This window comes from Procambarus clarkii, chromosome 8, assembly GCF_040958095.1.
Source record: "Procambarus clarkii isolate CNS0578487 chromosome 8, FALCON_Pclarkii_2.0, whole genome shotgun sequence".
In the NCBI taxonomy this organism is placed as follows: domain Eukaryota; kingdom Metazoa; phylum Arthropoda; class Malacostraca; order Decapoda; family Cambaridae; genus Procambarus; species Procambarus clarkii.
Window position 1 is genome coordinate 14,974,993 of NC_091157.1, and position 23,724 is coordinate 14,998,716.

General features: G+C 42.1%; 1 protein-coding gene across 1 annotated transcript in view; it reads right to left on the reverse strand.

The window, feature by feature from the left end:
• LOC123759743 (G-protein coupled receptor GRL101) overlaps positions 1–23,724 on the reverse strand; it is a 785,517-nt gene that overhangs the window by 153,562 nt on the left and 608,231 nt on the right. The window contains exon 21 of the mRNA XM_069319377.1: positions 17,698–17,769. Within this exon, the coding sequence (XP_069175478.1) occupies positions 17,698–17,769 (72 nt within the window). The remainder of the gene's footprint in view (positions 1–17,697; positions 17,770–23,724) is intronic.

Genomic DNA, 23,724 nt, shown 5'->3' on the forward strand with positions numbered 1-23,724 from the left:
ACACCAACTGCCAAGCCCCATCATACACGTTTTGTTCTTGTTAATGACAGCACCTGTTGCTCTTTCAAAGTTGTCTAACTCATCCTGAACATTCACCACCGAGTCTTCTGTCGACACAAAAATAGTTGTATCGTCTGCATAACCAACAACAGGAAGTGTCATAGCATTAGGAAGACGAGGTGGAACAATAAAGTCATTGCTTTTAATTGCCAAGTACAGTGGCTCTTGAAATATAACATACAAAATCAGGGACATCCCTGACGTTCAATTGAAAAAGGTTTACTTAAGACTCCATTGATACAGACGCTGCTCCGACACTGTTTATGTAGCATGCGGATCCAGTCAATAAATTCTTGTGCCACTCCTACCCTATCCAATATTTCTAATACAAACTAAGCATCAACACGGTCAAAGGCTTTCGACCAGTCGAGGTTTATCATGGAGGAAGGAACATTATTCTCAGACACATAATACACAACATCCCTAATTACATTATTACAATTGATTATAGATCTTCCAGGCACACCACACAACTGTTCCTTTGATATAATTTTATCCATTGCAATCCTAAGTCTATTTGCCAGCAATTTCGATATTATTTTATAATCCTGGTTTAGCAAGGAAAGTGGCCTCCAGTTCGTTAGAATATGCAAATCACCCGTTTTAGGAATCATCTTAATAATCCCATGAGATTGTGACATGCTAAGCTTCCTGTGCTGTATGCTATACTGCACCACTTGTACAAAGTCTTTACCAATGACATCCCATTGATAGAAATAAAATTCCGCCAGGAACCCATCACAGCCAGGTGACTTACACTTCTTTAAAGTCTTGACCACACTCCACACCTCCTGCTTATCTACATCTCCCAACAATGACATGTTGTCAACCTGGTTTAAAACCCATGTACATTTTCCAAGGCAATACTCCCGCATACCTTGGTCTACGCTCACTTTTTTGTACAATTTCTCTTATTCACCTCGAACATAGCATACAATCCCATCTGTATTTGTCATATCCGTTCCATCACCTGCTTTAATACTTGTCACAAGTGCTGTACCCTTGTTATTCTTGACTTTACTTAACAAATAAGGAGAGTTTTTCACCATACCATATCATTAATTTTTACCATATCATTAATTTGGAGGCGAACATTGACTCCTTCAAATATTCCATCCCGCATTTTGTTAATTCTGTCCTTTAAAATGGTAATTTCTTCATACTTGTCTAATCCCATATTGATCTTTGCATAAAGTTGTTTTAATCTGTGTTGGAATAAGGTTAAAAGGCCATATTTTTCAGCAGCCTTTCTTTTGGACACTTTCACGAAGAAACTTTTGCATGCAATTTTACACATGTCCCACCACTCTAACAGACATACGAACTAATTGGTCGTCAACTGAATAGCTGACAGGAACAGTACTGCAAGAACTAATTTTTTCATGTAAAGTATTTTTGCCCAACCGGGTGTTCCCACAATACTTGAAAATTATCAAGTACATCTCTACTCTGCAACAGACTGCAATTGAGCTTCCATGACCCTGTCCCCACTTTAACCTGATCGTCAATAACAAGCTTCACCACAACCATACAAAGATCTGAACAGCTGACCGGAACAGTACTGCAAGAACTAATTTTTTCATGTAATGTGTGCAAATATATTCTATCAAGCCTAGAACCATAATTCTGGCGAACATATGTGTACTCATAGACACCCCCGTTAATGCTATTCGCATCCTTGAGACCAATACATTTCAAAAGTGTAATTAAAGCAGGAGATACACATGTGTTCGACTGAATGCTACAATCTCTCACAGAAGTGACACAATTAAAGTCGCCACCAAAAATAACATTACGTGTATCATGTCTGAAAAAAATACAATAACTCTTTAGGGAGCAATTCCTCACTCTCTTTCTTCCTGCGGGTGCCAGAGGGAGCATACACGTTAAGCAGAGGAATTATGGTGTTAACAAAGGAAATCCTCACATATAAACCATTACCATTATCATCCATTTCAGTATAAGAACCTTGATGTGGGCTTGTTTAGCAATCAATATCATCGTACCACCTTTCAACAAGTTCGTTGGATTTATTAGGATTTCAAAGTAATCAAGCAGCACATCAAGTTTATTTAAACAAAAATATCAGCTGCAACTGTTTGTTTCTACAATTGAGTCCATTAATGTTCAAAGTAGCACAATTAAAATTAATAGGCTTCCCGAATGTAATTTAGAGATAAAACAATATTACTCTTTATCCATCATTATCTCACTTAACACTGAATGTCTTCTTTCCCTTTTCGAGATCTAAGTGTAATATTTTCCCCTCGTGGCTCGATTCTGTTCATTTTCCACAATATCCCACCATGCCTTATCACAGCCTTATCACTGTTCTCTTTACCATGATCCCTACTCACCGATTGTACTGTGCCCTCGCTACATTTCATTGGTTATGTAACCTCGCGTAATATGCGAGGTTATGTAATAGTTTCCCTCGCGGCTCGATTCTGTTCATGTTCTACAATATCCCACCGTGCCTTATCACTGTTCTCTTTACCATGATCCTTACTCACCAATTGTACTGTACCCTCGCTACATTTCGGTGACTCTTCGTGGCCTTGGTCACGGTGAACTTCAACAGTAACCACCTGGTCAATTTATTTTCAGAGTCTTTTAATTTAGCGGTGCAGTCCTTCATATGTATCAGATCAATACTCTGGGTTAATTTTTTCCCACGTGTCTTCACATGACTGGTTACATAACCAGCCTTCACACCCCCCAGCCTTCAAACGACCCTTACTCTTTCTACCAGACCTTACAGAAGAGGGTGGAGTTGCCCTCTGCACAGACATTTCTACACCACTATCTCGCATGGTGTCTTCCTCTACATCCAGTTGACAACCAATTACTTGTTCTATCGCCACCTCACCAGTCTCAACACCACCGTCAGCATCGCAGCTCTGGGCAGCTTCAGTGACTATGTTCACATGTGGGCGTCCACATGTACTCTGTCCTGACTGCAACCACTCACGCCACATAGACAATATTATTCGCCCTGTGAGTACCAGGTATTTTCTGTCAACACCATTGTACTCTACACACGTGTGCACCATTGTACTCTACCCTCGTGTGCACCATTGTACTTTACACTCGTGTCCACCATTGTACTCTACCCTCGTTTGCTCCATTGTACTCTTCCCTCGTGTGCACCATTGTACTCTATCCTCGTGTGCACCATTGTACTCTTCCCTCGTGTGCACCATTGTACTCTACCCTCGTGTGCACCATTGTACTCTTCCCTCGTGTGCACCATTGTATTCTACCTTCGTGTGCACCATTATACTCTTCCCTCGTGTGCACCATTGTACTCTTCCCTCGTGTCCACCATTGTACTCTACCCTCGTGTGCACCATTGTACTCTTCCCTCGTGTGAACTATTCTACTCTACCCTTGTGTGCTCCATTGTACTCTACCCTCGTGTGCACCATTGTACTCTACCCTCGTGTGCACCATTGTACTCTTCCCTCGTGTGAACTATTCTACTCTACCCTTGTGTGCTCCATTGTACTCTACCCTCGTGTGCACCATTGTACTCTACCTTTGTGTGCTCCATTGTACTTTACCTTGTGCATAATTGTACTCTACACCAGTGTGCACCATTGTATTATACGCTCGTGCGCTCCATTGTACTCTACACAGACGTGCACCATTTTAAACCACACATATGTGCACAATTGTAAACAACAGATGTGAACCGTTGGAAACCACACAGATGTGTAACATTTTAAACCACACATATGTGAACCATTGTAAACCCTACATATGTGCATCGTTATAAACCATACAGATGTGCACCATTTTAAACCACACATATGAGCACCATTGTAAACCACATATATGCACTATTATAAACCACACATGTGCACCATTGTAAACCACACCGATGTGCACATTTGTAAACCACTTATATGTGCACCATTGTAAACCATGCAGATGTGCACCCTTATAAACAACACATATACACACCATTTTAAACCACATATGTGCACCTTTGTAAACCACACATATGTGCACCATTGTAAACCTCATATATGCGCACCATTGTAAACCACACATATGTGCACCATTGTAAACCTTACATATGTGCACCATTGTAAACCTCACATATATGCACCATTGGAGCTAAAAACATTACATCTGTTACAGCGCCACAAACACCGGTGGAGCGCTGTAATGAACACTGTCAGCGCTCCTGGCTCGTCCCTGACTGTTTATGGCTTACTGTACATGGCTTACTACACATGGTTTATAGCACATGGCTTATTGCACATGGTTTATAGCACATGGTTTACTGCACATGGTTTACTGCACATGGTTTACTACACATGACTTACTGCACATGGTTTACTGTACATGGTTTACTGCGCATGGCTTACTACACATGGCTTATAGCACATGGCTTACTGCACATGGTTTATAGCACATGGCTTACTGCACATGGCTCACTACACATGGTTTATAGCACATGGCTTACTGCACATGGTTTATAGCACATGGCTTACTGCACATGGTTTACTGCACATGGTTTACTGCACATGGCTTACTGCACATGGTTTACTGCACATGGCTTACTGCACATGGTTTATAGCACATGGCTTACTGCACATGGTTTACTGCACATGGTTTACTGCACATGGTTTACTACACATGGTTTATAGCACATGGCTTACTGCACATGGTTTATAGCACATGGCTTACTGCACATGGCTTACTGCACATGGTTATAGCACATGGCTTACTGCACATGGCTTACTGTACATGGCTTACTACACATGGTTTATAGCACATGGCTTACTGCACATGGTTTATAGCACATGGCTTACTGCACATGGTTTATAGCACGTGGCTTACTGCACATGGTTTACTGCACATGGCTTACTGCACATGGTTTATAGCACATGGCTTACTGCACATGGTTTACTGCACATGGTTTACCGCACATGGTTTACTGCACATGGTTTACTACACATGACTTACTGCACATGGCTTACTGCACATGGTTATAGCACATGGCTTATTGCATATGACTTACACCAGATGGTCTACTGCACATGGTTTAATGCACATGACTTACAGCACATGACTTACAGAACATGGCTTACTGTACATGGGTTACAGCACATGGGTCACAGCACATGGTTTACTGCACATTGCTTACTGCACATGGCTTACTGCATATGGCTTACAGCACATGGCTTACTGCACATAGCTTACTCAACATTGCTTACAGCACATGGCTTACTGCACATTGGTTACCGTACATGGCTTACTGCACATGGCTTACCAGGGCCAGAAATGAGTACCTCAGAGTGAGGAGAGAAGCAGAGAGACAGCATGAAAATGACATCGTGAGTAAAGCTAAGACCCAACCAAAACTGCTCCACAGCGACATCAGGAAGAAAGCAGCAGTGAAGGAACAAGTGATGAAACTGAGGAAAGGGGAGAACAGATACAAAGAGAATGACAAGGAGGTGTGTGAAGAACTCAACAAGAGATTTCAGGTCTTCACAATAGAACAAGGTCCATGCACTAAATGAAGATGCGGCAAACCAAGCAACCTTGGAGAAATTGGACCTCACTAGTAATGAGGTCAACAGGAATCTGTTGGAGTTGAATGTGAGAAAGGCTGTTGGGCCTGACAGAATCTCACCATGGATACTAAAAGAAGGTGCAGAAACCACTAAGTGTGCCACTCTCTATGGTTTATAACAGGTCACTGGAAACAGGAGACCTATCAGAAAGCTGGAAGACAACTTATGTAGTCCCAATATACAAGAAGGGTGATAGGCCCGAGGCACTGAACTACAGGCCAGTTTCCCTAACTTGTATACTATGCAAGATGATGGAGAAGATCGTGAGGAAAAAGCTCGTAGAGTATTTGGAGGTAAATAGCTTTGTAACACACCACCAGCATGGGTTCAGAGATGGTAAATCGTACCTCACAGGTTTAATAGAATACTATGACCAAGCAACAAAAATTAAGCAAGAAAGAGAAGGGTGGAAAGACTGCATTCTCTTGAACTGTCAGAACGTCTTTGAAACAGTACTCCATAAAAGGCTGTTGAAAAAGATTGGGCAACAGACAGGAGTAAAAGGTAAGGTGCTCCAGTGGATAAGGGAATATCCAAGCAACAGGAAACAGCGTGTAACTGTAAGGGAGGGAGGGGGGAGACATCAGAGTGGCGAGATGTCACCAGCGGAGTCCCACAGTGTTCTGTACATGGACCCATCCTGTTTCTAATATATGTAAACGATCTTCCCGAAGGTATAGACTCATTACACTCAATGTTTGATGATGATGCAAAAATATTGACGGGATGTTACGTTTTCTCCTTGTTGATCCTCGGTTACGGAAGGTTTGGTTAGGTCAGAAAAAGTTGGTACATCATTTTTGTCACGTATCACCTGGAGAGGACGGGCGGAAGTTGACATCCACACAATTACCTCTCCTGGGGGACCGAAGACTCTCTCTCTCTCTCTCTGTATATATATATATATATATATATATATATATATATATATATATATATATATATATATATATATATATATATATATATATATATATATATATATATACATATATATATACATATATATATATATATATATATATATATATATATATATATATATATATATATACATATACATATATATATATATATATATATATATATATATATATATATATATATATATATATATATATATATATATATATATATATATATATATAACTGAAAACTCACACCCCAGAAGTGACTCGAACCCATACTCCCAGAAGCAACGCAACTGGTATGTACAAGACGCCTTAATCCACTTGACCATCACGACCGGACAAAATGAGGTGATAGCCGAGGCTATTTGAACCACCCCACCGCCGGCACTCGGATAGTAATCTTGGGCATAGCATTTTACCAAATCACCTCATTCTTTGGGGCACACGTGAGGAACACAAATGCGAACAAGCCTGAATGGTCCCCAGGACAATATGCAACTGAAAACTCACACCCCAGAAGTGACTCGAACCCATACTCCCAGAAGCAACGCAACTGGTATGTACAAGACGCCTTAATCCACTTGACCATCACGACCGGACAAAATGAGGTGATAGCCGAGGCTATTTGAACCACCCCACCGCCGGCACTCGGATAGTAATCTTGGGCATAGCATTTTACCAAATCACCTCATTCTTTGGGGCACACGTGAGGAACACAAATGCGAACAAGCCTGAATGGTCCCCAGGACAATATGCAACTGAAAACTCACACCCCAGAAGTGACTCGAACCCATACTCCCAGAAGCAACGCAACTGGTATGTACAAGACGCCTTAATCCACTTGACCATCACGACCGGACAAAATGAGGTGATAGCCGAGGCTATTTGAACCACCCCACCGCCGGCACTCGGATAGTAATCTTGGGCATAGCATTTTACCAAATCACCTCATTCTTTGGGGCACACGTGAGGAACACAAATGCGAACAAGCCTGAATGGTCCCCAGGACAATATGCAACTGAAAACTCACACCCCAGAAGTGACTCGAACCCATACTCCCAGAAGCAACGCAACTGGTATGTACAAGACGCCTTAATCCACTTGACCATCACGACCGGACAAAATGAGGTGATAGCCGAGGCTATTTGAACCACCCCACCGCCGGCACTCGGATAGTAATCTTGGGCATAGCATTTTACCAAATCACCTCATTCTTTGGGGCACACGTGAGGAACACAAATGCGAACAAGCCTGAATGGTCCCCAGGACAATATGCAACTGAAAACTCACACCCCAGAAGTGACTCGAACCCATACTCCCAGAAGCAACGCAACTGGTATGTACAAGACGCCTTAATCCACTTGACCATCACGACCGGACAAAATGAGGTGATAGCCGAGGCTATTTGAACCACCCCACCGCCGGCACTCGGATAGTAATCTTGGGCATAGCATTTTACCAAATCACCTCATTCTTTGGGGCACACGTGAGGAACACAAATGCGAACAAGCCTGAATGGTCCCCAGGACAATATGCAACTGAAAACTCACACCCCAGAAGTGACTCGAACCCATACTCCCAGAAGCAACGCAACTGGTATGTACAAGACGCCTTAATCCACTTGACCATCACGACCGGACAAAATGAGGTGATAGCCGAGGCTATTTGAACCACCCCACCGCCGGCACTCGGATAGTAATCTTGGGCATAGCATTTTACCAAATCACCTCATTCTTTGGGGCCCCCTTCTAAATCATTCTTTCAGTTGCATATTGTCCTGGGGACCATTCAGGCTTGTTCGCATTTGTGTTCCTCACGTGTGCCCCAAAGAATGAGGTGATTTGGTAAAATGCTATGCCCAAGATTACTATCCGAGTGCCGGCGGTGGGATGGTTCAAATAGCCTCGGCTATCACCTCATTTTGTCCGGTCGTGATGGTCAAGTGGATTAAGGCGTCTTGTACATACCAGATGCGTTGCTTCTGGGAGTATGGGTTCGAGTCACTTCTGGGGTGTGAGTTTTCAGTTGCATATTGTCCTGGGGACCATTCAGGCTTGTTCGCATTTGTGTTCCTCACGTGTGCCCCAAAGAATTAGGTGATTTGGTAAAATGCTATGCCCAAGATTACTATCCGAGTGCCGGCGGTGGGGTGGTTCAAATAGCCTCGGCTATCACCTCATTTTGTCCGGTCGTGATGGTCAAGTGGATTAAGGCGTCTTGTACATACCAGTTGCGTTGCTTCTGGGAGTATGGGTTCGAGTCACTTCTGGGGTGTGAGTTTTCAGTTGCATATTGTCCTGGGGACCATTCAGGCTTGTTCGCATTTGTGTTCCTCATGTGTGCCCCAAAGAATGAGGTGATTTGGTAAAATGCTATGCCCAAGATTACTATCCGAGTGCCGGCGGTGGGGTGGTTCAAATAGCCTCGGCTATCACCTCATTTTGTCCGGTCGTGATGGTCAAGTGGATTAAGGCGTCTTGTACATACCAGTTGCGTTGCTTCTGGGAGTATGGGTTCGAGTCACTTCTGGGGTGTGAGTTTTCAGTTGCATATTGTCCTGGGGACCATTCAGGCTTGTTCGCATATATATATATATATATATATATATATATATATACATATATATATATATATATATATATATATATATATATATATATATATATATATATATATATATATATATATATTATTAAATATGACCGAAAAAGTAAGATTAATAATTCTAACACGAATTTTCTCAATCTTTCGTACATTATGCTTCACTGTTGGAGGTAAATCAAAAATCACTTCTCCAAAATTCATTTTTATTTCTAGTCTGACGCGACACGGGCGCGTTTCGTAAAACTTATTACATTTTCAAAGACTTCACAAATACACAACTGATTAGAACTTGCGTTTCCCTGATTTTATATCTACATTTGAGTGAGGTGGGAAGGGTGATGTGGCATTACATTTGAGTGAGGTGGGAAGGATGATGTGGCATTAGAGGATATTAATAGGGTATTAAAAGTATCAACACAAGACAGAACACGAAACAATGGATATTGAATAGAAGTGTTTGTAGAAAGCCTATTGGTCCATATTTCTTGATGCTTCTATATTGGAGTGGAGTCTTGAGGTGGGTAGAATATAGTTGTGCAATAATTGGCTGTTGATTGCTGGTGTTGACTTCTTGATGTGTAGTGCCTCGCAAATGTCAAGCCGCCTGCTATCGCTGTATCTATCGATGATTTCTGTGTTGTTTACTAGGATTTCTCTGGCGATGGTTTGGTTATGGGAAGAGATTATATGTTCCTTAATGGAGCCCTGTTGTTTATGCATCGTTAAACGCCTAGAAAGAGATGTTGTTGTCTTGCCTATATACTGGGTTTTTTGGAGCTTACAGTCCCCAAGTGGGCATTTGAAGGCATAGACGACGTTAGTCTCTTTTAAAGCGTTCTGTTTCGTGTCTGGAGAGTTTCTCATGAGTAGGCTGGCCGTTTTTCTGGTTTTATAGTAAATCGTCAGTTGTATCCTCTGATTTTTGTCTGTAGGGATAACGTTTCTATTAACAATATCTTTCAGGACCCTTTCCTCTGTTTTATGAGCTGTGGAAAAGAAGTTCCTGTAAAATAGTCTAATAGGGGGTATAGGTGTTGTGTTAGTTGTCTCTTCGGAGGTTGCATGGCTTTTCACTTTCCTTCTTATGATGTCTTCGATGAAACCATTGGAGAAGCCGTTATTGACTAGAACCTGCCTTACCCTACAGAGTTCTTCGTCGACTTGCTTCCATTCTGAGCTGTGGCTGAGAGCACGGTCGACGTATGCGTTAACAACACTCCTCTTGTACCTGTCAGGGCAGTCGCTGTTGGCATTTAGGCACATTCCTATGTTTGTTTCCTTTGTGTAGACTGCAGTGTGGAAACCTCCGCCCTTTTCCATGACTGTTACATCTAGAAAAGGCAGCTTCCCATCCTTTTCTGTCTCGTAAGTGAAACGCAGCACGGAACTCTGCTCAAATGCCTCCTTCAGCTCCTGCAGATGTCTGACATCAGGTACCTGTGTAAAAATGTCGTCAACATACCTGCAGTATATGGCCGGTTTCAAGTTCATGTCGACTAAGACTTTTTGCTCGATGGACGACATATTGGAAATTCTGTTGGACGACATATTCGACCTCGAGACACAAAAGAAGGTCACTACCAAAGATACCTTACAAGCAGAACTTATTGCAGAAGGAGGAAAGAATCGAGGCAACTACAGAAGCACCATACTGTCCCCCGAGCTTAGAGCGGCAGCTAAAAGCCTTCGTGAGAACAAGGAGATAGTTGTCAGGAGAGGTGACAAGTCGCCAATATATGTCATTCTTAAAAAAGACGAATATCTGGCGAAAATGAACATCATACTCTCTGACCAAACTAAGTTCAAAAGGGTAACGAAGGACACTACAGCCGAATTAAAAGCAAAGGTCAACAAACTGATCGAAACTGTGAACGCCAAGAAATCCGGACTCCACCTGCCAAAGATCATTGGGGAATATAAACCTGGATATGCGTATGGAAATGTCAAGACGCACAAGCCTGGAAACCCACTTCGGCCAATCATTAGCCAGATACCCACACCCACGTACAGATTGGCAAAGCGACTCAACGGCCTGCTGACTCCTTATGTTCCTTGCGCCTTCAGCCTGAAGTCTCCAAAGGAATTTGTGGACTTACTGCGGGGCGCACGGGCCACAGGGATAAGAGCCTCGTTGGACGTAGAATCGCTGTTTACCAACGTACCTGTGGACGAGACAATCGGAATGATAGCCGACAGAGTGTATCGTGATCCAGCCTGTACTCCTCTTGACATGCCAGAAAGTATTCTGAGGAAACTACTCCAAGCTTGTACTAAAGAGGCACCCTTCTTGAGCCCGGATGGGCATATGTATAAGCAAGTAGATGGGGTCGCTATGGGTTCTCCCCTAGGTGTCCTGTTTGCAAACTTCTACATGGGTACCATCGAGCAAAAAGTCTTAGTCGACATGAACTTGAAACCGGCCATATACTGCAGGTATGTTGACGACATTTTTACACAGGTACCTGATGTCACAGACATCTGCAGGAGCTGAAGGAGGCATTTGAGCAGAGTTCCGTGCTGCGTTTCACTTACGAGACGGAAAAGGATGGGAAGCTGCCTTTTCTAGATGTAACAGTCATGGAAAAGGGCGGAGGTTTCCACACTGCAGTCTACACAAAGGAAACAAACATAGGAATGTGCCTAAATGCCAACAGCGACTGCCCTGACAGGTACAAGAGGAGTGTTGTTAACGCATACGTCGACCGTGCTCTCAGCCACAGCTCAGAATGGAAGCAAGTCGACGAAGAACTCTGTAGGGTAAGGCAGGTTCTAGTCAATAACGGCTTCTCCAATGGTTTCATCGAAGACATCATAAGAAGGAAAGTGAAAAGCCATGCAACCTCCGAAGAGACAACTAACACAACACCTATACCCCCTATTAGACTATTTTACAGGAACTTCTTTTCCACAGCTCATAAAACAGAGGAAAGGGTCCTGGAAGATATTGTTAATAGAAACGTTATCCCTACAGACAAAAATCAGAGGATACAACTGACGATTTACTATAAAACCAGAAAAATGGCCAGCCTACTCATGAGAAACTCTCCAGACACGAAACAGAACGCTTTAAAAGAGACTAACGTCGTCTATGCCTTCAAATGCCCACTTGGGGACTGTAAGCTCCAAAAAACCCAGTATATAGGCAAGACAACAACATCTCTTTCTAGGCGTTTAACGATGCATAAACAACAGGGCTCCATTAAGGAACATATAATCTCTTCCCATAACCAAACCATCGCCAGAGAAATCCTAGTAAACAACACAGAAATCATCGATAGATACAGCGATAGCAGGCGGCTTGACGTTTGCGAGGCACTACACATCAAGAAGTCAACACCAGCAATCAACAGCCAATTATTGCACAACTATATTCTACCCACCTCAAGACTCCGCTCCAATATAGAAGCATCAAGAAATATGGACCAATAGGCTTTCTACAAACACTTCTATTCAATATCCATTGTTTCGTGTTCTGTCTTGTGTTGATACTTTTAATACCCTATTAATATCCTCTAATGCCACATCATCCTTCCCACCTCACTCAAATGTAATGCCACATCACCCTTCCCACCTCACTCAAATGTAGATATAAAATCAGGGAAACGCAAGTTCTAATCAGTTGTGTATTTGTGAAGTCTTTGAAAATGTAATAAGTTTTACGAAACGCGCCCGTGTCGCGTCAGACTAGAAATAAAAATGAATTTTGGAGAAGTGATTTTTGATTTACCTCCAACAGTGAAGCATAATGTACGAAAGATTGAGAAAATTCGTGTTAGAATTATTAATCTTACTTTTTCGGTCATATTTAATAAAATATGTCTACAGGAAAGACTGCTACCAAAATATACTAATATATATATATATATATATATATTGGTGTATACTGGCAGCAGGTATTCTTTCAAACATGTTTCATTGAATATGACCGCATATTCTGTATTTATTATTTAATAAGCCTTCTGCAGCCCCTATGTTTATCCCTTATGTATCCCCCCATGTTTTCACCTTCATTGCATTATCACCTGACCTAATGCGGGTATAAAATCAACTAGTATTGTAAGATCTGTTCACTTGAGAATGAACCATGGAGGTTCGAAACGTCGTGCAAATTATACAAATAAGTGTAATACACTCTATAGTAAATCACTTCTTTTCTTCACCTTAAAAGTACGAAAATGAGTTTTGGAGAACTCCTATTTCAATTAAGCCCTGATGCTAAGAAAATAGTTAGAGGGATAGAAGCCCTAAACCAGAAAATAATAAATACAGAATATGCGGTCATATTCAATGAAATATATATATATATATATATATATATATATATATATATATATATATATATATATATATATATATATATATATATATATATATATATATGTCGTACCTAATAGCCAGAACGCACTTCTCAGCCTACTATTCAAGGCCCGATTTGCCTAATAAGCCAAGTTTTCATGAATTAATGTTTTTTCGTCTACCTAACCTACCTAACCTAACCTAACCTAGCTTTTTTTGGCTACCTAACCTAACCTTACCTATAAATATAGGTTAGGTTAGGTTAGGTAGGGTTGGCTAGGTTCGGTCATATATCTACGTTAATTTTAACTCCAATAAAAAAAAATTGACCTCATACATAGAGAAAAGGGTTGCTTTATCATTTCATAAGAAAAAAATTATAGTAAATATATTAATTCAGGAAAACTTGGCTTATTAGGCAAATCGGGCCTTGAATAGTAGGCTGAGAAGTGAGTTCTGGCTACTAGGTACGACATATATATATATATATATATATATATATATATATATATATATATATATATATATATATATATATATATATATATATATATATATATATATATATGTCGTACCTAGTAGCCAGAACGCACTTCTCAGCCTACTATGCAAGGCCCGATTTGCCTAATAAGCCAAGTTTTCATGAAATAATGTTTTTTCGACTACCTAACCTACCTAACCTAACCTAACTTTTTCGGCTACCTAACCTAACCTAACCTACAAAGATAGGTTAGGTTAGGTTAGGTAGGGTTGGTTAGGTTCGGTCATATATCTACGTTAATTTTAACTCTAATAAAAAAAATTGACCTCATACATAATGCTTTATGTATGATGTATGAGGGTAGCTTTATCATTTCATGAGAAAAAAATTAGAGAAAATATATTAATTCAGGAAAACTTGGCTTAATAGGCAAATCGGGCCTTGCATAGTAGGCTGAGAAGTGCATTCTGGCTACTAGGTACGACATATATATATATATATATCTATATATATATATATATATATATATATATATATATATATATATATATATATATATATATATATATATATACATATCACCAGAGAAGTCTTAACAAACAACACAGAAATCATCGATAGATACAGCAATAGCAGGTGGCTTGACATCTGCGAGGCACTGCATATCAAAAAGTCATCACCAGCAATCAACAGGCAATTAATGCACAACTATATTCTACCCACTTCAAGACTCCGTACCAATATAGAAGCATCAAGAGGAAGTATGAGCCAATAGGCCCTTTGCAGTTACTTCGGTGCTTCCCTCTCACTTATCCAATTTATACCGATTGCACCGTGTTCTGTCTTGTGTTGGTCAAAAGTTTGTTCACCTCATCCAAAACTGTTACAACATATCACCTCACCCAAATGCGAGTATATAAGACAAGGTATTCAATGTTATCATTAAATAAAACTCTGTTTTCAGGTTACAGTTGTGTGTGTGTAAACTAAAGTCTTTGAAAATGTAATAAGTTATTACGAAACGCATTCAAGCATCGCGTCATACTACAAATAAAAATGAATTTTGGAGAATTGATTTTTCAATTACCATCGACAGTAAAAAGAAACATAAGAAATATTGAGAAAATTCGTGTTAGAATTATTTATCTTACTTTTTCGGTCATATTTAACAACACAAAGAGGATAAAATATGAGAGAGTTTTCTCATCTTTGCTCATTTCTCTTCAAAAACCACTAGCTAGTTGACTCTAGAACCATATCCGCAGTTACTGTTGGGGAACCAGGAACAAACAATTAGGAATCGTTGCCTAGCCGACCCTCTTCTCCCAGGGCGCGAACCCGGCCATACTGTGTGGTGCCGCGTCTGACGAGTTCGCTTCCAGAGTGCCACAGTGATCAACCCTTGTGCAGATCATGACCCTGATATTGACAGCTGTAAAACAGTTGAAATGGAGCCTCCTAGATCCTCCTCGCGCTGACACTTGTCCCGGGTTATTGAGACGCTCTGTTAGAGGACTTCATAGCCTTGGGAAGAGCACTATAACACAGCGAGAGCCTCGGTGGCAGCTGCTGCAGTGTCAGTAAGTCACAAGACACAAGACGTTTTCTCTAGCATGCGACACTGTCTTAAAGAACACCGTCATCCATTCCCAGCTTTATTACAGCGTTCATCGCGACTCTGGTCTGGCAGGCAAACGGTCACCTTTACCCAAGATAATTATGTGCACTGAAACGATCACAAATTTAAATAGTTTTGAGAACATAAATGAAACAAAATGTAAGCAGAAGAATGTATTTAGTGGATGTGAAATTTAGAAAAATAAATTCTGAATTTGAAATTAAGGAAATGAAATGATAAACTGCAAATAAGTTCGATTTAAATAACTGGTCACTGGAGACACAGACGACACTGTACCCAAGCCCCTCCTTCCATCCCATCCAAGAAAACATTAAAAATAATGTGATGCTCTGCATTATGCTGTGTTGGGCATGACTATATTAAAGTAATATTAAAGTAATGTGGTGGGATTAAACTCGCATCTCTGGACTCCACTGACACACACACACTACCTACTGTACCATCATGACTATCCATTCCTCAATAAAACATTTTACTTGACTTACTTGGAGTTTGGAAGACACCACTGAGTAAATAATGTAGGGAGAATGTTACGTGATTACTTTTTTAACCTAATGACACTAGAATTCTTTTTTCTCATAAGAACTTCTCGCTAAAATAACTTAAAGTTGATGACCAAACTACACACCAGAAGCAGGCGATGAGTCACAATAACGTGGCTGAAGTATGTTGACCAGACCACACACTAGAAGGTGAAGGGACGACGACGTTTCGGTCCGTCCTGGACCATTCTCACAATCGACTTGAGAATGGTCCAGGACAGACAGAAACGTAGTCGTCCTTTCACCTTCTAGTGTATGCTCTGGTCAACACTCACCAGAAGATGAGGAGACCACCACATTTCGGTCCGTCCTGGACCATTATCAAGTCGACTGTGATAATCAACAGTCGACTTGGTAATGGTCCAGGACGGACCGAAACGTCGTGGTCTCCTCATCTTCTGGTTTGGTCATTATACCTTCAGCCACGATATTGTGACACATCGTCTGCATAATTAAGAGTTAATAGCAGTTTGTGGTCGGGATTTGATACGACGTCACAGCCAAGAAGACGGACTCAGGTCCGGTCCATTTTGGGTGAGTCTCTCCATATCTTCGGCAAATACTCAGTAGGTATTCCTTGCAACGATTCAGGCAAGGAGTAGTTAGATTTCTTTTTCTCAAAATTTTCACTAATAATTCCTATCACTGAGTCAGGTTAGGACTAGTTAGTCTTTGTTTTCAGCAAATGCTGAATAACTATTCATTACAGTGAGTGAAGTTGGTAGTAGTTAGACGTCGTTATCTGTAACGTCTTCTCTCCCTTGCGTTACGTTCCTATCTGTTACGTCGTTACCTGGTAAGATGAAGAAATGGTAAGACGAGCCTCATTAAGAGAGCTAGCGAGAGCATCTCTGGCCCTGGATAGTGGCAAGTCTCTCTCCGCGCTGGTAATAGATGATAAGAGTACTCACCTAGTTGTACTTGTGGGGGTTGAGCTCTGGCTCTTTGGTCCCGCCTCTCAACTGTCAATCAACTGGTGTTCAGATTCCCGAGTCTACTGGGCTCTATTATATCTACATTTGAAACTGTGTATGGAGTCAGCCTCCACCACATCACTGTCTAGAGTGAGAGTCATACGGTGAGTGCACCCAACCACTTGGGCTGGATGGTAGAGCGACGGCCTCGCTTCATTCATGTCATCATTCAAGCCTCGACTGTCCAAGTGGTTGGGCAACATTCATTTACCCCGTCCCCCGTCCCATTCCAAATCCTTATCCTGACCCCTTCCAAGTGCTACGTAGTCGTAATGGCTTGGCGCTTTCCGCTGATAATTCCCATCCACTTGCCTATGGTGTAGCTAGAGGACAAGAAGGAGCGGGAGGGAGAGGGGGAGAACGGAGAAAAAGGGAAGGGAAAAGATATCAAACATTGGCACGAGGGAATGAAAGCGTACAGAACAAATATAATATTTACATTGAACACTGGGACGCTTTGGTATAAATGTGTGAGGCTTCAAAGAGAGAAAGTGAGAGTGATAGTGAGAAGTGAGATCGTTAGTGATAGTGTGAGAGTGAGAGTGAGAAAGAGAGAGAGTGTGTGTGTGGGTATGTGCTCATAGCGACAGAAGACTTACAGTTTCTTGAGATTGCGAAGGCCAGTGAAGGCTGCGTCGTCCAGGACCGTCAGCTGGTTGTGGGAGAGAGTTCTGTAACGACAGATACATGTGTTAACGACAGACAGAGGAGTTAGGGGGACATGATCACCACATACAAGATTCTCAGAGGAATTGGTAGGGTAGATAAAGACAGACTGTTTATCACAAGGGGCACACGCACTAGGGGACGCAGGTGGAAAATGAGTGCCTAAATGAGCCATAGACACATTAGAAAGATTTTTTTTCAGTGTCAGAGTAGTTGACAAATGGAATGCATTAGGAAGTGATGTGGTGGAGGCAGACTCCATACACAGTTTCAAGTGTAGATATGACTGAGCCTAATAGGTTCAGGAACATCTACACCATTCGATTGACAGTTGAGAGGCAGGACCATAGAGCAGAGCTCACCCCCCGCAAGCACAACTAAATAAGTACAACTAGGGAACTAAGTACACACACTAACACACACATACGCGATAAGAAAAGAGAGAACACAGAGACAGGGCAGGAGAATGGCACTCCTAATAAAGCGAAAATGGAAGTTTGAAGACCTGGAATATCAGGGTTCTAATGACAACACAAGCTCCATACATGGGATTCTGACAGCAGGTGACAAGAAGATTGTGATCTTGATAATCTACAATCCCCCATTCAGCAGTAGAAGGCCCAGACAGGAGTATGATGACAACAGCAAGGCATGTATAGATGAACTACAGAGTGGCAGCAACAACAGCTCACAGGAATTTCCTATCACAGCATGTGAAGGAAGACTCAAGGTAAAAAGGAGGGGATACACCAAGCCTATTACACCTGCTTTTTACCCAGAACGTAGAAGACATCGAGACTTTGGAACAGAAATACCGCTAGGAACCAGTGATCATTATGACCGAGTCTTTGACGACATGATGGATCTTAAAATTGTGACCACGGGACAAGAGGTCTGGGAAAGGAGAGTTGACTACAGGAAAGGAGAGTACAGGAGGATAAAGGACTATCTGGAAGAAGTGCAATAGAAGTAAGAAATTAGAAGAAAAACAGTCAAAGATATGATGGAACTAGTCATATGGAAATGCAAGGAAGCCGACGAAAGATTTATACCAACAGTAAAGGAAAAAAGTAGGATGGAATATAATAACCAATGGTTTAATAGACAGTATCAGGAAGCAAAAATGAGAAGCAGGAGGGAGGAAGTGAAGAAGGAAGTGCAGAAGACAAAGGACAGAGGACAATAGGATTAGATGTAACAGAGATAGGAACGATTACATTAACATAAAAAGAGCATCGGAAAGAAATTATGAGAACAATATTGCGATCAAGGCGAAAAAGAAACCTAAATTACTACATAGTCATATAAGAAGGAAAATGTCGGTGAACGAGCAAGTGACAAGGAAAACAGAAGGGTCATAAACGGAAAGTGACAAGGGAATCTGCGAGGCACTGAATGCCAATTTCCACGGAATGTTCACAACCGAGCCTGAGCAGCTCCCATTATTAGAAGAGCTGACCTTAGAGGAGAGACTCAGATATAGAGGTGAAAGCAAGGGACGTAATGAAACAGCTAACAACAATGGATGCACCTAAAGCAGTTGGAGCAGAGTATCACCGTGGATACTAAAAGAGGCAACGCTGGCCCTCAGCGCGCCACTGGCAAAAATCTTTAATGAGTCACTTGTGGCGGGAGATTGCCCAGTTGCTGGAAGAAGTCAAATGTTATATAAATTTTCAAGAAAAGTAATAGGGAGGAGGCACTTAACTATAGACCTGTATCTCTGACAAGCATTCCCTGCAAAATACTCGAACGAATAATCAGGCTAAGACTTGTTGCATACCTAGAGAACATTAGGTTTGAAAACAAACACCAACACATGTTTAGGGAAGGGAAATCATGCCTAACAAACCTTCTGGAATTCTATGATAAAGAAACAAGGATAAGGCAGGACAGGGAAGGATGGGCAGACTGCATATTTCTGGACTGCCAAAAAGCTTTTGATACAGTACCACACAGGAGACTGCTATTCAAACTTGAAAGCCAGGCGAGGTGTAAGCGGAAAGATCCTAGCATGGGTAAGGAACTACCTAACAGGAAGGAGCCAGAGAGTAATGGTAAGGGGCGAGAAGTTGGACTGGCGAATAGTAACGATTGGAGTACCTCGAAGATCGATGCTGGAAACAGTTCTATTTATAATATACGTAAATGACATGTTCACAGGAGCAGAGTCCTTTATGTCGATAGTTCGTGGATGACGCAAAATTAATGAGAAGAGTTGTGACAGATGAGGGATGTAGGATCCTCCAAGATGATTTAAACAAGTTGCAGAGATGGCCAGAGAAATGGCTATTGGAGTTCAACACCAGCAAAGGTAAAGTTATGGAAATGAGATTAGGTGATAGGAGACCAAAGTGACAGTACACAATGAAGTGAAACTGCCTACATGTGACGACTCGAGAAAGAAACCTGGGGGTGGAAGTTTCACCTAATCTAACTCTTGAGGCACATATAAATAGAATATTGATAGCAGCGTACTCTACACTGGCAAAAGTTAGAACATCACTCAGAAACCTAAGTAAGGAGGCATTTAGGGCGCTTTACACTGCCTACTTGACACCAGTCTTAGAGTATGCCGTGCCATCATGGAGTCCCCATCTGAAGAAACACGGAAACTGGAAAAGGTTCAGAAGGGTGCGATGAGGCTCATCCTAGAGTTACGAGGGATGGGATATGAAGAGTGCCTGAAAGAACTGAACCTGACAACACAAAGCAGAGAGGAGGGGGGGGGGGGGGAGATATGATAGAATCACATAAAGTACTCAGAGGAATTGACAGAGTGAAAATAGACGAAATGTTCACACTGAACACTAACAGAACAGGGGGACATGGGTGGAAGCTGGAAACTCAGATGAGTCACAGAGATGTTAGGAAGTTTTCTTTAAGCGTGAGTGTAGTGGAAAAAATGAAATGCACTTAAGGAGCAGGTTGTGGAAGCAAACATTATTCATAATTTTAAAACTAGATATGATAGGGAAATAGGACCGGAGTGATTGCTGTAAACAACCGATGGCTCGAAAGGCGGGATCCAAGAGTCATTGCTCGGACCTCCATGCACAAATAGGTGAGTAAACACACACACACACACACACACACACACACACACACACACATACACACACACACACACACACACACACACACACACACACACACACACATCAATATCGTGAAATCGATATTGATATCGGTCCTGCGGGACCATTGAGCCAAAGGTCAACCTCCGCAAGCACAAATAGGTGAGTACACACACACAAACACACACAAACACACACACACACACACACACACACACACACACACACACACACACACACACACACACACACACACACACACACACACACACAAGTGAACTGGCAGAAAGGGTGCAAGAAGAAAACCCTGATGTAATAGGACTAACAGAAACAAAATTGTCAGGAGTCATAACAGATGCTGTGTTTCCAAAGGACTACTATATAGTAAGGAAAGAGAGGGAAGGGAGAGGAGGTGGAGGAGTGGCCCTGCTGATAAGGAAGGACTGGAGTTTTGATGAGATGGAAATTCCGGGCTGTGACGGATTCAGAGATTACATAACAGGAACTATAACAATGGGTGGACCTAAGATAATAGTGACAGTCATTTACAACCCTCCCCTAAATGACAGAAGACCTAGACAGGAGTTTGATAGGAACAACATGGCAACCATTAATATAATAGAGAGAGCAGCTTCAGTTGCCTGCAGGAATGGCTCAAGACTCTTAATCATGGGTGATTTCAACCATGGAAAGATAGACTGGGAGAATGGGGACCCACATGGTGGTGCAGATACGTGGCGAGCTAAACTCTTGGAAGTGGCAACAAGGAATTTTCTGAGCCAGCATGTCAAGGAACCCACAAGAATGAGAGGCAATGATGAACCAGCTAGACTCGACTTAATATTCACCCTGAATGAGTCAGAAATAAGGGAAGTCAAAGTTGAAGCCCCCATAGGAATGAGTGACCACAGTGTATTGACCTTTGAGTACTTGGTGGAGGTAGGGATAACCTATCCAAGGATGGGAGTGGAGGGGAAAAGACTGAATTACCGAAGAGGAAAATATGACGAGATGAGGAACTTCCTAATGTGAATACCATGGGAAACAGAACTTAGAGACAAGAATGTGCAGGTCATGATGGATATTGTCACCCAAAAGTGCCAGGAAGCTGCAGACAGGCTTATCCCCGTCCAAAAGGAGAAAAACGAAAAACAACAGAAAAACCCATGGTTCAACCAGGAATGTAAGGTAGCGAAACAACTGAGTAAAAGAACATGGAGAAACTACAGAAATAACAGAACACCAGAGAGCAGGGAGAGGTACCAGAGGGCCAGAAATGAGTACATCAGAGTGAGGAGGGAAGCAGAGAGACAGTTTGAGAATGACATCGCGAGTAAAGCCAAGACCCAACCAAAGCTGCTCCACAGCCATATCAGGAGGAAAACAGCAGTGAAGGAACAAGTGATGAAGCTGCGGAAAGGGGAGAACAGATACACAGAGAATGACAAGGAGGTGTGTGAAGAACTCAACAAGAGATTCCAGGAGGTCTTCACAATAGAACAAGGAGAAGCCCCTGCACTAAATGAGGAGGCGGCAACCTTGGAAACCTTGGAGGAATTTGACCTCACCAGTGATGAGGTCAAAAGGTGCCTGCTGGAGCTAGATGTGACAAAGGCTGTTGGGCCTGATAGAATCTCACCATGGATACTAAAGGAAGGTGCAGAAGCACTAAGTGTGCCACTCTCTATGGTGTATAACAGGTCACTGGAAACAGGAGACTTACCAGAAAGTTGGAAGACAGCTAACGTGGTCCCAATATACAAAAAGGGTGACAGGCAAGAGGCACTGAATTACAGGCCAGTTTCCTTAACTTGTATACCATGCAAGGTGCTAGAGAAGATCGTGAGGAAAAGGCTCGTAGAGCATCTGGAGGGAAATAACTTTGTAACGCACCACCAACATGGGTTCAGAGATGGTAAATCGTGCCTCACAGGTTTAATAGAATTTTATGACCAGGCAACGAAAATTAGGCAGGAAAGAGAAGGGTGGGCCGACTGCATTTTCCTGGATTGCCAAAAAGCCTTCGACACAGTACCCCATAAAAGGCTGTTAAAAAAGTTGGAGCAACAGGCAGGAGTAAAAGGGAAGGTGCTCCAGTGGATAAGGGAGTACTTAAGCAACAGGAAACAGCGAGTAACGGTGAGGGGGAAGACATCAGAGTGGCGAGATGTCACCAGCGGAGTCCCACAGGGCTCAGTACTTGGACCCATCCTGTTTCTAATATATGTGAACGATCTTCCAGAGGGTATAGACTCATTCCTCTCGATGTTTGCTGATGATGCAAAAATTATGAGAAGAATCAAGACGGATGAAGATAGACAGAGACTACAGGATGACCTGGATAAACTGGAGGAATGGTCTAGAAAATGGCTGCTAAAGTTCAACTCTGGAAAGTGTAAGGTGATGAAATTAGGCGAAGGGAGCAGGAGGCTGAACACAAGGTATCATCTGGGAGGGGAAATCCTGCAAGAATCAAATAGAGAGAAGGATCTGGGGGTTGATATCACACCGAACCTGTCCCCAGAGGCCCACATCAAAAGAATATCATCAGCGGCATATGCTAGACTGGCCAACATAAGAACTGCCTTCAGAAACTTGTGTAAGGAATCTTTCAGAACCCTGTATACCACTTATGTAAGACCAATCCTGGAGTATGCAGCTCCAGCCTGGAGTCCATACCTAGTTAAACACAAGACAAAGTTAGAGAAGATTCAGCGGTATGCCACCAGGCTCGTCCCGGAACTGAGAGGATTGAGCTACGAGGAAAGGCTAAAGGAGCTGAACCTCACATCCCTGGAAAACAGAAGAGTAAGGGGAGACATGATAACCACCTACAAAATTCTCAGGGGAATTGACAGGGTGGACAAAGACAAACTCTTCAGC